The sequence below is a fragment of the Rhizopus microsporus genome, assembly GCF_002708625.1.
Source record: "Rhizopus microsporus ATCC 52813 unplaced genomic scaffold scaffold_1, whole genome shotgun sequence".
Lineage (NCBI taxonomy): Eukaryota > Fungi > Mucoromycota > Mucoromycetes > Mucorales > Rhizopodaceae > Rhizopus > Rhizopus microsporus.
The window spans coordinates 2,519,581-2,534,651 of NW_019671916.1; the positions used below are offsets into that span (position 1 = coordinate 2,519,581).

The 15,071-nt window shown below is 36.2% G+C and overlaps 3 protein-coding genes and 1 non-coding gene across 4 annotated transcripts; 2 read left to right on the forward strand and 2 right to left on the reverse strand.

Moving 5' to 3' along the window:
• Nucleotides 1-182: 182 nt before the first annotated feature.
• RHIMIDRAFT_233353 (tRNA ligase) lies at nucleotides 183-1,403 on the reverse strand (the record flags this gene model as incomplete). Its single annotated transcript, XM_023607941.1, has 3 exons — nucleotides 183-740; nucleotides 791-1,051; nucleotides 1,110-1,403. 3 exons carry the CDS (start codon nucleotides 1,401-1,403, stop codon nucleotides 183-185), a joined length of 1,113 nt encoding a protein of 370 aa, XP_023471641.1.
• Nucleotides 1,404-3,462: 2,059 nt separating this feature from the next.
• RHIMIDRAFT_t5 lies at nucleotides 3,463-3,534 on the reverse strand. Its single transcript has one exon. It is a non-coding gene; the product is annotated as a tRNA-Thr (tRNA).
• Nucleotides 3,535-7,182: 3,648 nt separating this feature from the next.
• On the forward strand, nucleotides 7,183-8,527 carry RHIMIDRAFT_195509 (kinase-like protein; the record flags this gene model as incomplete). The annotated part of the gene is made up of 5 exons (XM_023606047.1): nucleotides 7,183-7,291; nucleotides 7,345-7,661; nucleotides 7,708-7,881; nucleotides 7,932-8,259; nucleotides 8,313-8,527. The coding sequence occupies 5 exons, from the start codon at nucleotides 7,183-7,185 to the stop codon at nucleotides 8,525-8,527; spliced, it is 1,143 nt and encodes a 380-aa protein (XP_023471642.1).
• A 492-nt stretch (nucleotides 8,528-9,019) lies between these two features.
• On the forward strand, nucleotides 9,020-14,320 carry RHIMIDRAFT_310497 (uncharacterized protein; the record flags this gene model as incomplete). The annotated part of the gene is made up of 6 exons (XM_023614663.1): nucleotides 9,020-9,963; nucleotides 10,033-10,979; nucleotides 11,044-11,510; nucleotides 11,561-11,763; nucleotides 11,814-13,785; nucleotides 13,844-14,320. The coding sequence occupies 6 exons, from the start codon at nucleotides 9,020-9,022 to the stop codon at nucleotides 13,874-13,876; spliced, it is 4,566 nt and encodes a 1,521-aa protein (XP_023471643.1). The 3' UTR covers nucleotides 13,877-14,320.
• Nucleotides 14,321-15,071: the final 751 nt, after the last annotated feature.

The following is a 15,071-nucleotide window of genomic DNA, read 5'->3' on the forward strand; positions in this document are numbered from 1 at the left end:
TCAATTATGCCAAATATAAGTTTACTATTATACATACAAGCTGTCCTTTGACCATCAATTTGAAAAGCCTCAATTAAGCCTTGACGAAATGAAAACTCTTTGCATTCTGCTAATGTCTGTCTTAGTTTATTTCTTTTGAGATCTATAATCGACATTGTGCGGAAAACAAAGCAAAAGAAAAATTATTTATTTGCTGTCTCTTGCAAGTATTTTTCAAATTCAATACGCGTTTCAATAATGCCCTTTTGTGCTTTATATTCTTTAAACCATTCAGGATGCTCCATGACCATTTTCTTTAACCATTCAATATAAAGTTCTGTTTTATCATATTTATATTTTGGTTGTTTGCCTGATTTGATTGAGACACTTCCATCTGTATTTTGCTGTAAGATTGCCTTTGTAACTTCTCGATATTCTCTATATATCAAATATTGTTCATTCTTTATCTTGAACATAAAATCATTGCCATTTCTCTTGCATCGGACTACAACCCCTTCTATGTCTCTTCCATCATAACAGCCCGTCTTTTGCATTTCCTCACCAAACTCTCTTACTTCAGCAATTGTATTGAGTACTTTAAAACTTGTTATATGAAATCCAAACATGAATGCTACCTTCTGCACTATGGCACTAGGAAGCGTATAAAGTGTTATCGTATTATAATTGATCCCATGAAGGTAAAGTCCACGGTGTTTACCAGTGTATGGCAAAATATGCTCTTCAAATTCATCATCACAGAGCTATTGAGAATTGTTTAGATTCAAATCAGTTAAGCAAGACCCTGTTTTACCTCTGCAACAAGTGTCACGTTCTTGTCAAACATCCATTCAGCCAAGTCCTTTTCCTTTTTATCAACTGAAGCTAGATGCTTTATAACCCAATTATAGCCTACGCCTGCATGTGCTTTGATATCAGCTTTATCTTCAGGTATAGAATGCTTTGAAGTGACAGCAATTGTTTCGTTTGATAGAGCAGCGATAAATATAATACATCCATTCTCTTTAGCCGTAATTTCATAAGGTCCTGTCGTGTCTGATTCAAGAGCTGGCCACTATATAATACACAGTTAGTTTGATATTAAAAAAAGAAAAGGACGCTTTTTTTTTTACCTGAGTAGCACCAGTTTCAAATATATTAAAGAATTTATCATATCCTCTTACTGCAATATGATATTTTCCATCTATCTTTTCTGTAAAAATACCCCTGGCCATAGTAGGCAATTTGCCTTTTTTTTTGTAAACACTTTCTCTCATTGTCCAGCTTGTCCACTTTACTCCATTTTCTAAGTTGAAATCCTTCCATCGCACATCTTTCGAGGTCTTTGCTATTGCATAAAGTTGCTCTGTAACACTTTGTATCTGATCTTGCTTTAAATCAATAACTGGAATGTCAATGGTGTCCATGTATATATGTATATGTTCTTGACAGCAGAAACAAGAAGAAGGCTTTTGAAAATTCCATAGCAAACTCCGTCACGCGTTCTTATATATGTTTACTTGAGGCGAAGCAAAGAATGGGATACTCATAAATTTACTGCGGCCGTAAACTACCTTTTTTACCGCAGCACCATAATTAATGACTAAAGAGCAAGCATCTGTTATTTAAGGATAAGAAATTAAAAGATACAATAGGGTAGAATTGTGATAAAGAGCATGTTGATGTTTACCTTTACATTTTACGGTATAATGAAAGCAAGTTTACAAAGTTGTTTTCAGTAAATTACCTTAAACTAAAAATAGCTCATATTTGTCTTTACTGTTCTTGCTTTTGATGAGTCAGAGTTATTCAATTCATATTATGAGTCATCGAATGCAGCCTTATAAGAAAAAAGAGCTTTAGTTTTCAAAAGCTACTTGTACCGTTGGACGTATATTTAGCTGCAGATATGTCATAACCAAAAGATTTTACAATCAAATGGAAACAGGGACCTAATGATAGATAAATGCTCAAAAGTCAAATATATTTCAAAGAGCTTCTTAAATAATACTTTGTCAGTTGATATTCTATTATTATGCTAGACTACAGCTTCCTTATAACAGAAGCGTAACTTGGTAATATCGAAGCGCTCTTCTATTAAACAAGTCCAAATAACTGTGAAAGAAGGATTTCCAAGTAGAGTTCTATGAGTAAAATGACAAGCATCTCCTGACTTATAGGATCAATTGAATAATACTTGAAAAGCTGAAAAATATTTCAAAGCAGCTGTTGCTTTCAAACAAAAAATATTACAGTTACGTTGATAATTATACAATGAGATATATCTGTATATTTATTTTCTGAAATTCTGAGGCACTTGTGTATTCTATAATGGGAGCACCGTAAATGTAGCTTATAGACAAAGATAAATCTGTCAAAACAAAAAGAATATAGAGTTGGTAAAATTGTGCAAATATTCAAAGATACAAGTTTTAATTTATGAGATTGTATAATAATCAGCAGATCTTTAGTAAATCTAAAACTAACCAAGTTGTAAAAGTAGAAAATGAAGTAAAGATAAAGGATTGAAAAGGATAAAGAAGATTTCCTAATCTAAATAGTGTAATTGATATTAAATCAGAAGAGCACCGGCGATTTAAGAGAAATAAAAGAAATAAAAGGGATCTTTATTGATGTTATTCTCCTTTGAAGTTGTAAGGGTTGTTGTTAATATAGAGAGTTTTCTTGAGATTTTATAAGTTTAGGTGCTTGAAGTGACCACCAGATCTTTTAAAGTTGATCAAACTATGTCGTATAAAGTAAAAGATAAAAAAAGAGATCAGGAGCTTTTATAACAAAAGGCTTCCTGTTTATTTGAATAATAAGATAAAAATATGAATTGAATTCTTTTCTTTTTTTGACTACTACAGATGAAGATATTTATATCATTTCATTGTTTATGATTTCAACCTTTCAAACAAAACGAAAGTTTTCACACGATCGACAGTGTCACTTTCTTGGTTATATTGAAATAAGTAATGTTACTGGGTGTTAGTAAGGGGAAAGTTGTTAGGAGTAAAGTTAAAAATAAGTTTTATGAGTAGAATTTGGTATTGTAGTGACCACCAGATCTTAATATAAGATCAATAGAGCAATATAATGCCAAGTCCTGTGAGATAAAGTAAAAAAGTAAAATAAAAATGTTGTTAAGCAATTGTTGCTTAAGATATAAGATAAAATAGAAGTTATTGTGATCTGAAGATAAGATGATTCTTAGATGATTCTTCGATATTGTTTATTTCATGAATAATTTCGGGATATTTATACTGTTTGTATAAGTAAATATGCAATATAAAATATATAATAAATGATAAATGATAAATAATAAATCATTAAAACTTGCATTGGACATGCAGAGTATAAGATACCAAAAAGGGTATCAATGCTTTTCAAAATAATGAGAGAAGGCTATACGCGCGAAAGGAGTAGCTTGTGCATAATTCAAACTCCGACGAACCTGAGAATAAAAACAATTTTTTAGAACCGTGCCCGATGGCTGGATTGAACAACCGACCTTCTGTTTACAAGACAGACGCACTACCACTGTGCTAATCGGGCTCTTCGGTGAGAGTGCTGATTTTGGAAAGCCTATATTAAAATACTTCCGGCCCGAACATATCTTTCTGTCACGTGATACTAGGATTTGTTCGAACCGAATTTCTCATTATTTTGGGAATGTAGCATGATCCTTCCTTTTTCCCCTCTTGATCTCAAAAGGGTTTTAGATTCTTTGTACTTTTTTGGTCTGGTTCGGGAGGGACGGAATTATATTGTTTCAATGCACCCACAGTGGTCTTTTATTTTCTTTAATTGTAATCCTACCTACACAATGTACTTCTTTCATCTCCAAATGCTAATTTGTTTCTTATACTGCAATGATCAAATCATTATCATTGTATGGTGAGCGTTGTTCTTTGGCTGTTTACTTTTACACGGGTAAAATCATAAGATAAATAAGTGTTACAATGAGTGTAGGCATTGAGAATTCCAAAGTAATACATTGAAGTAAGATGGAAAAGGAAAAAAAAAGGGAGTGGATGTGGACTCTTTTACAAGTGTACATAGTTTAATATTCACATATACAAAGTATTGCTATGTATCTACGGTTTATAATCTAAAGTGCATTTTATTGTCTACAATAGCTCAAAAAGTAAATCAGGCTTTTGAAAGTCATGATGAACCACATTTACAAGCCAATATCTATCTCCAATATCTTTTAATAGCTTTTGACTTGGACTATTGGGCGTATACTGTTCTTCCCATTCTTTCCATAAACCAAATGCTTCCTCCTACAAAGATGTGTTTATATATCATTAGAATATATATATCATTGGTCATTTACCTTCCAGCTTTCAAAACTAGCTTTTTCAATAATTGTAGGTTGTATAATCTCTTTTGAAGGGAAAACACCCCAAGTGACAGCATTTTGTGCATCTGGATCTGTCACATTTGTTACAAAATCACCCTATGACTAGAGTTTAGTTGCGATAAATATTACTTCCAAACAAGTCTTACTTTTCGATTAGCTGCATAAAATGTGACAGAAGGATCTTTGGAAAGACGGGCTAATAGCTCGCTAACAGCTTGATCAGATATAAAGAATTCAATAAACGCCTTCTGATATACATATCCTCCTTTGGGTCCCCATCCATAAACTTTGTCATCACTTGGCGCTCCATTGACAGCTGGTTGGGAGCTAATAGTCAAGTAACCTTGTTCAATAAGGTGTATTAATTCCTGGCAAATGGTGCCTGTCTCGGTCTGAGGGCTTTCTTCGCACCAAGGTAGAGAGTCTAGTTCGCCCTGGATATATCTCTTGAACAGCTGTCTCACGTCTTCTTCGCTTTGAGGCTGACCCCACTTTAAGATAGCTTGTGATGTCTAAAGAAAAGAGCTAAGCTGGATTATGGAAAAACAAGATATATCCTTACAGGAAGTATTTGATTCAAACTATATGTATTTTCACCATAAGCTTAAGATAGAGGTTTAGTTTTATAAAGCGTCACTTGTCTATAATTCCTGTACCTGGAGATCTTGAGTCACCATATCGACCATTTGGAAATTCATCCCACATTTCCACTTTAATAGGATCATGTACAGGTGCCCAAGGTGAAGGCTTGTTTGCCGTTAATTTTTCCTTTAATATTCATAGATTAATTAATATGTACGTATAAAACAGTAGTTTGCTTACTGTATGATGAATTAAGCCTAGTTGCTCCAAAATTAATCGTGTTGATCTCTCTAAATTTAATGTTGAAATATGAAAATTGCAAATGTTGACTCGTTTGTGTAATTCTTTTATGATGTTGACTGCAAGCCGAACACCATAATCTTTTACTTTTTGATCATCACTCTATAAACAGGTTAAGGATAATGTCCAAAAGTGGTTGCATATTCTCTCTCTTTTTTGTCTGCTTTACCTTGATTTCATCCAAATCCTTCATCACTTCAGCTGGAACTTTCACGTTGCATAAATGGATCATGCGCCGGAATGACTGATATGTAGGGATCGGCATAATACAAGGCACAACGGGCACAGTGATTCCAATGTGACGAATATTCTGCATCCAATTGATGAATGCTTCGGGATCATAAAAGAACTGAGTGACAATAAAGTCGGCTCCTGCATCCACTTTCTCTTTCAAATATTGCATATCCTGTTCTTTGTTAGGAGAATCGACGTGGCCCTCAGGGTAACCTGCTACACCTATACAGAACGTATCTCCGTATTGCTGGCGTATATATTTGACAAGATCAATTGCATGTGTAAACTGATTATCAATAGGTGTCCAATACTCATGGCCACGGGGTGGATCACCACGAAGAGCCAAGATGTTTTGAATGCCTGCTTCCTTGGCCTGTTTGAGGGCAATATCGATTTTATCCTTTTCCATGTTGGTGCAAGTCAGGTGCATACATGTATCAAGCCCATATACAGACTGTGTCGTTGAACAGAGTTCTAACGTACGTTCGTGAGTTGAGCCACCTGCACCCCAAGTACAAGAAATGAATTCGGGGCCAAGCTTTGCCATTCTTTCAATACGATCTATAAGATTAGCATAACCCTTTTAAGGACAAGTCAGTTAAGAGATATATATATAAAGAAGAAGCTGTATTACAAGTTCAGTCTTGGGCGGAAAGTACTCGAATGAATAATTGATTGTATTGTTTTTCTGTGCTTGTTCTATTTTCTCTATAATCTTCATTCTAAGAAAGAAAAAGGGAAGAAGATATGACTCATGAAAGTGAAGGTTACACTTTATTCGCAAACTGATAAAATAAAATTTCAGACAACAAATGAGATAACAAATAACAATAAAAAATAGCCTATCAGAAGCAAAAGAAATGAGATATACAAGAAATGATTAGCAAATCAGCTATTCAAATACTTACATTAAAAGAGGATTTATAAGAGAAAAAGAGAAGCAAGAAAAGTGAATAAACTTGTAAAGAGTTTATTAATATCTTTCAGCAACACAACCATTCCAACTTGTTCCATAAAGGCAAAAAAAAAAATACACACAAAAAGAAAGAGAGAGAGAGAGAGAATGACAATGACAAGGTGACCTATAAAACTTCTATTCACATTATTATATGGCTGTACTTTCTTTTGACTAGAGAGCATCCATTTACCATAACGCGTAAAGAAAGTGACTTTTTTTGCGCTGCCTGACCATGACGTGTTTTTATGGGTGTATCATTTCCTTTTTTCTTTTTTTCTTTTTTCCTCGCTCTCTGTTTTCTGTTGCACTGTATCTTTTATAAAAATAAAACATGACCATCACGGATGAAAATGCCAATATTTCTAACAAGCCAAACTCACCTGCTTCAGCAGCTTCTATCCTACGCCCACGAAACAACTTGAATTCACCCATTGTTGCGAGGAACATTAATAAAAGAAAGCAAACAGATGACTCAACTAATTTGCCTCCTGCAAAAGTACTACGTGGGATCTCATCTAATAATATTGGCTCAACAATAACAGCGCCTTTGAGTGATACGCCTAAATTGGCAAATGCGACGCTTGGAATAAGTGATTTTGCTCAGAGTACCGGCAAAGAATATAAAAATGAGAACAAGGAAGATTCAGAGAGCGTTGTCGAAGATAAGGCAGAAGAAAAAGTAACAAAGGAGAAAAATCAAAAGAAAGAAGCCGAACAAGAAACAGAAAGTAAAGGTGATACAAAGACAAAAGAAGAGATTGAAATGGATAAAAAAGCAAAGCTTGAGCTTGAAAAGGAAGAAATGAAAAACCTCATGGATACACTTCCTTATTTGCGTGAATATTATGAATTAGAAGAGAAAATAGGCAGAGGTAAAAATGACATCAAATACAGTAACTTCTTCGTTGTTAACCTTGTTTATTAGGTACATTCAGTACGGTATATAAAGCATTGGACATCAGACGCGAAATGTATAAAAATGACGATTGGCTACCCACCATGTTGATAAAACCATATACTGGCCAAGATAAAGCTGAACATATGAATAGCGTCAAAACTTTAAACGAATTTGTCGCATTGAAGCGGATTTATAGCACCAGTAGTCCACAGCGTATTGTGAACGAAATTCGTATCCTACAAGAACTGAAAGGAGCAGAGTGTGTATCACCTATAGTAACTGCGTTTCGTGACGGAGAAGAGACATTCATTGTCATGCCTTATATTCAACACGATGAATTTAAGGTAAGCATGCTTGTAAACTTTTTATTAAACTCATCTTTTTCGATAGGATATTTTTAATGTCATGGGATTACATGACATAAAGTGCTATATAAAGTCTTTGTTTACAGCTTTGTCTCATTTGCACGAACTCAAGATTGTCCACAAGGATGTGAAGCCTAATAACTTTCTATACAATATTAAAAAGAAAGTGGGCTTTTTGATCGATTTCGGGCTTGCACAGGTACGAATGATATCTGTTTTGATTATAACTACTGACGGTTATTAATATAGAGAGAAGATGAAACTAAGCAATATGAAGAAAGCCAGGTTATGGGTGATTTGTCAAAAATTGAACTTGTTAAAGGCTATGACACGAATGATACAAGAAAGCGTATTAAAGCCAATAGAGCTGGTACTCGAGGTTACCGTGCCCCTGAAGTGTTGCTTCGTGTGATCCATCAAACTACAGCTGTAGATATTTGGTCTGCCGGTACTATATTCCTTTCTATATTGACAGGTGTATTCCCTTTTTTCATTGGTTACGATGAAGCTGATTCTCTTGTTGAAATTGCTAGTGTGTTTGGTCTAAATGACTTACAGAAAGTCGCTTTAAAATATAGTAAGTCATACTTTTCATTTTTATTGTATATCCAACTCATCTCTGTTATGTAGATCGAATCATCCATACAAACATTTGTGGTTTACCAAAGCAGCGTGTATCTCTAAAGAAGTTGTGTGCTTACTATAATAGCGAAAAGTTACGAGAATGGCCAGAAAAAGATATCAGGGATGCAATTGATTTATTAGAAAAATGTCTTCAGCTTGATAGTAATACAAGAATTACAGCCAAGGAAGCATTGAAGCATTCATTTCTTCAGTTTGATTAAGAAGTTATACTGTTAATTGTATATTTATATACCCAATGAAAGTTAATACTTGTCTTTGTAAATAAATAAAAAAGACCCCCTTCCATTTACGATCACTTGTGTGTCTCTTTAAACGGAGTGTGACTGTATCTCCACTTTCTTTCTTTCTTTACGTGAGCGCGTAAATCTAATTGTTCATTTCTTTAAAAAAGACACATGTTGGTAGATCTTGGAAAATATGAGCCATTTGGGAAGAAATTTATTGAAGAGAGATCTTATCTTGTAAAAGAATGTACAGAGAATCCAACTATAGACTTTTCAGCTATTAGTATTGGACGCGCAACACCTACTCTACCTGCTCCATTCTTTCGCTTATTTAACGTCTTTGATGAAATCGAACAAAGTAAAGCAGTGGCACATGCCGTGAATCCATCAGCTATCGACTTGGAACAAGAAATCTATGTACATGGGACGACTGTTGTTTGGAGCAGAGCTGGTTATGTAGTAAAGACAATGGATTACAGTTCTGAACTTCAACCTATTCAGAAAGTCCTTTTCGCTCAGTTCCCAGCTATTACTTTCAAGAACACCACAGACAACCAGTTCACGGTAACTATGGCAGAAGCAGTTACGGAAGAAATGGATATGCGCGAGACAGTAGAGAATGAAAGCAGCCTTAGTGTCAATTGTGATAATTTATGCAGAGCATTGTGCGTAGTATTTAAAGACTACATAAAGATATGTACTGAAAGCAAACACACCATCACTTGTCAGATACCATTTGAAATTGGAGAGGTAACGCCTTTAGATGTTGGCTTAATAGTGAGTCAAAATTATGTGGTCAAGCCAAATAAAAAGGGGAAAACGAAAACAGCCTTTTCATCCTTTCTAAAGCCATCGACAGTAACTACCGTAACTCCAGTGACACCACTTAGGAGAGCGCCAAGCGATTTATATGAATTGTCGTCGTCCTTTGTTACAATAACAAACCCTTTGAAGGAAGCATGTCCGGTGATATCAAAAGACGTAAACAGTGTTGGTATATCAACATTGCCTGAGCCGTTCAGTGACCCACAAAAGGTGCTTTTTGCAACAGCAGAGGTGTCAGACACGGGACGTCTACCTGTTATTGTGACGTTAAATATGAAGGATAAGAAGCATTACATCTGGACATATGATAGAAGGAAAAATAAAGGCATTTTATCAGAAAAAACAAGAGGTTTCTCACCTTCTCCACTCGTTTCGAGAAAGAGGCCATTGCCGGATGATTTAGTAGACAACAATACCAGGAAGAGACAAAAGAGTATCAGTGGAGTCAAAGATCATTTTTATGAAGGATATTCATCAAAGGATGACATTGACCTTGAAGATGTGAAAGAGAGGGATTTATATAATGAGCTACTGGATCCAAGCGAAATATCTATAAGGTTGCTTTGGAGAGAAACTCTTGGAAAAAAGTATAACGTATAAAACTTGTATATTGAAAATTGTCATAGTTATATATAACCCTTTTTATGTCTGTCTAGGGAATCTACTAAATTGAGGAATGAAGAGCGTATAGAATCAAGCGCTTTTCTAGTGCATGGCTTAAAGGGTCAAGAGATGATATGTATCATGAATTATGCACTAAAGAGCCTTCAATTAATCAATTTGGATAAAGCAACGTATTCTATCAACAAATGCGTTGAATTAAAGACATCTGCACTGTTTGCTATACCCATCTATGCGACAAGAGATAGACACATTGATTTGCTATACATGAGCAATGAAAATAAGCTACGACTATTCATTGATAAATCATTCAATTATTCTATTATTCAGCCTACCTCACCATCAGATGCAATACCTCATAAATTGCTTGATCCTCTTCATGACAAGTTTTCTATACAATACAGCAATGATGAAATATACAGATACCAACTGAATCTAAAGCCACAATCAGTGATGGTTCGAGACTGTCTTCTGGCAGTAGATTGTGGCTCGATCAACCATTTTCCACGTATTTGGAGTCGCTTTATAGACATTTGCTTCTTTTCACAGCAGGAGCTTAATACGCTTAGCACGCCAGATCACGAATGGAAATCGTTTTTAGTCGCGCTTTTATCGTCTCTAGCAATTAGAAGAAGAAAAAAAAGAAGCTATTTGGAGAGAAAAAAAAGACGCCTTTCATACAAAATATCAAGTGCAAGTAACGCCTACCTATCCGATGATACCCCTATACCAACCAAGTGGATAGAAAGAGTAATTGAATTAAGTGAAGCATCTGACTCGCCCAAATTGCCGCTACCTGCATTTGTTGAGATTGTTCATAATTTACATGTTATTTATGAAGAATACAGGATAAAGAAGCCAACCTTCATGCACGCAAAGGCATTGGGCTATTTGCTACTTCAATGCGCTGTTCTTTTGAGAAGCGATGACTGGATTCGTTATTATGAAAACCAAGGCCTTCAAACAGAACTTGTTCATTCATGTAAGATATCAAAAAGAGGGTCTGTGAGAGCCTATCACTTACTCAAAATTATATCCCTTTATAGTAGAAGTAGCAGACGAAGATATCAGAGAGAACATGACAGAGCCTGCCAGTATCCAGGCTTGCTTACAAGAAATAACCCCTAAAAATTCGTCGAAACCGACGCTTTTAAGATCTTTTGGTGTTAATACTCTGGAACCCGCTCTCTATTACTATACCAATACCTATGCGCGTACTACAAAAAGCCTTTGGACAATCTATGGTGCGCTTTATGATACTTCCAGTGATGCAGCTTCGTTATTGAGTCGCATTATTTCTGAAGGAGTGACTCGACACACTATCGATATGCTGGAAGAATCAATTGCTGCTCCTATTCTGGATGTTCTCAATAAATTCAAGTCTCACCCTACCTTTGACTGGCCAAAGGAAGCTTACATACTTATCGGACGGAACGATATCTATAAACAACTTGAAGCAAAAGTGGTAGTATGTGATCCCAACATTGATACATTCAAACTAGCTTCTCATGAGGTAGGCAATGATTATAAAAAAGCAAGCTTTGACTAAAGATCTAAATATAGGCTTATGAGCATGTAGCTAGTTTGGACGAGCTTATGAAGGATCAAGTGGCTCTAAATGATGAATGTGTGTACAAGTCGGACATCATGGATATGCAAACTGAGCATTTTCGATTTGGCTTTGACGGGCTTGTTAAGAAGGTGAGAATAATGCTGGATGCTAGTAGGATACCTGAGCACCATGTTTCTGAAAGAGCAGATATATCGTAAGTATCTCATGAATGATATTCCCTACTTCTCTTTCTAATATTTTTAGGGATGATGAATTGACAATTGAATATCAGGAGCAAATCTTGATTATTGCTCAAAGAACACTTGCTCTAGCGGCTGGTAGAGGGATATATGCTTTTGGTACGCATATACCTGATTTAACCAAGGTGCTTCCCTTTGAGACCATTGTGCTCTCTGCCAAAATTTTACCTTTACGTACGATTGTTGCTTTAGAAAGTGAATATATCACTTCCGAAATGTTGATATGGCCACAGTTTCACAATGGTGTTGCTGCCGGCCTTCGTATTGCTCCTAACAATGAAATTGATGATTCATGGATAAACTTTTGTAGCCCCGCTGAATTGACACCTGAACATGGTGGTATGCTCCTTGCGATGGGGCTTAACGGTGCGCTCAAGAGGTTACCTTTTGGTCACTGGGTTCGATTCTTTTCTCATACGTACGAGCCTGTTTCTCTTGGATTCATCTTGGGCGCTGCAGTAGCGTATAGAGGGACGAGGCATAGCAAAGTAACCAAGATTTTGTCAGTTCATATACCATCTCTGCTTCCTGACGGAGGTCATTCATTCAACTACTCAAACATGATCATTGCTACCAGTTTGCTGGGAATGGGACTTGTTTACTCCAAATCATGCGACCGCCTAATGGTGACTGTCATGCTCCAGGAGCTGGGGAAGAATGCCTACAGTGATCCGTCAACGCTAAGCCCTGATTATGAAAGTTGCGCTTTGGCAGCTGGGTTTGCGCTTGGTTTCATTACACTGGGATCTGGAAACCATCTTGAAGCCTTGGAAGATCTTCAGTTGCGCAACAGGCTATATAACTTGATGTCTGGTCGATTCGTTACTGCCACACACAGTCAACAGCAACAAGATTGCCTCCAAGAAGATACTGATATTCCTGAAATGAATGCTAGTAAAGACCATTTAATAAATCTTGACATCACCTCACCAGGCGCAACCATAGCGCTTGGGCTAATGTACTTGAAGACTGAAAACAAGAGAGTTGCTGATCATGTAGACATTTTGGAAACGAGACCCTACCTGAATTATGTTCGTCCTGATTTTTTGCTCATTCGTGTGGTTGCCAAAAACTTGATCATGTGGAGTACTATTATGCCAACAGATACATGGATAGAGAGTCAATTACCAGACTTTATCGTCCATCCATCTGCAGAAGAACAAGAGCAGCATGTCAAATTAGACGAGGAAGTTTCCAAACAAGCAATGTACAACATCATTTGTGGTTCATGCTTATGCCTTGGTCTGCGATATGCCGGATCAAAGAATAAAGAAGCACTTGGTGTATTGCTTTCTAGGCTTGATTCGTTTATGAAATTGTCTACGTTACCGGATACAACACCACAAAAACGGGTGACCAAGTGCATCGTTCGTACCTGTATTGACGTTGTGTGTACCGCTGCAGCCATGGTCATGGCAGGTTCCGGAGATCAACAAGTGTTTGCTCGTCTTCAACAACTGTATAGCCGCACGACAGCTGAAGTGTCTTATGGTAGCCATATGGCTGTCTCTATGGCACTTGGCTTACTCTTTGTCGGCCTCGGTGGTTATACGCTCAAGACAACAGATGAGGCCATTGCTGGGCTACTATGCGCTTTCTATCCATTCTATCCTATCAACACAGAGGATAATCGATACCATCTTCAGGTGTTTCGCCACCTTTGGGTTCTTGCTATTGATTCTCGCTGGTTAATACCGTTTGACGTTGATCATAGACAACCGTGTCGTTTACCAATGTACCTAGAGCTATATGACGATGACGGAAGAGCATCCAATGACGAAAGACGGGTATATCAAGTAAGGATTGAGGCGCCTTCGGTTGTGCCTGATTATAGCTTGATCAAATCGATTCGTCTGGACAGTAATAGGTATTGGCCGTTATTTGTAGATGAAAAGGCTGGTAAATATAGAGAGTCAATCATCCGGTCTGGTATCATTTATGTAAAACGAAAAGATGGAAAACTTAGCTATGAAGAGGTAGTCTTTAATGTTATAAGGGGCTAAAAAGTAGAGTTTATTAATTTAATTTGAATAGGATCCTTGTGGAAGAAGTAGTTTTGATATGTAAACTACAATAAATTTGCAAAGCTTTTGTTTTATATCCATGAAAATGATCTATTATAAAAGAGACATCTACTCGCTATTCTTGTGGAAGGCTAAAGTGAAAGTTGATTAGAAAAACGAAAGGGATCAACAAAAAACTAGCCACAATTTTCATGCATAATGCTTTATTTTTTTAATGAAATGAAAAACGTATTTGTATGGCGTGTGATGCAATGAATTGAGAGTATGGGGCATTTTTATGAAAAACTCCAGGTGGCTCATCTCCCCAATTGTACTTTTGTGCCATGATTCATTTGCCAATTATCACATTGTTCGTATTGTCCTTAGGCTATCCGTCTATTCCCTTTTCTCTAGTCATCTATACTTGCCGCCGATCGTCTCGCTCTTACCCCATAAGCTCTATTCTTTGTAGATCAATCTTCAAGCCCTTAATATCACCCTGTCTTGTTTTGGCCCAAGCTGGCAACTGAGTTCGAGCTTATTTCGTCGACCAGATCAAAAATAGGCTTTCAATTAAATAAAATAAAATAAAATAAACGAGATTGAAGTTTCGATTAGAACACCTTTTCCTCTTAATGAAATGAACCAACATTAGACTTGATCATGAATAAAACGAATATCAAATGCATTCACTATTGCGTTTACAAGCAAAGTATCCTTGACAATGTTAACTATAAGGGTGGACAAAATAAAGGCTACACTTGATCAACAAAATGACAACATTCGTTACTACAGTGATAAACTGCTCTGCCACCACATTATTCCTCTCTAAGACTTATTTTTTATCCTTTTGGCATTCATACATTTATATTCTTTTTCATTGATATAAAAACCCCTTTTCATCGCCCAATAAGCCACATATTTGATAATACCTTTCATTCATGATACACGAGTATTCATGACAATAAGGTGACTACCTGAAGTATGTCGTGTACCTTTGTAGGCCATACTGTTTCGAGCGCCATTTGAAATAGTTTATGCAGACCTAGAAGATCCATTGCTTTACTATAAAAATGAACATATAGTCGTTAAATCTATTACAATAATAATTATCGCTAATGATAGTCTACATTTCACAAGCAGAAGGGGAAAGGACAAGGCTATAACAACAAGGAATAAAAGATAAACATTTTACCTTTTACCTTTTTTCACGTGCACTAAAAAAAAATAAAAGAAAAAAAAAATTACAGACTCTTATG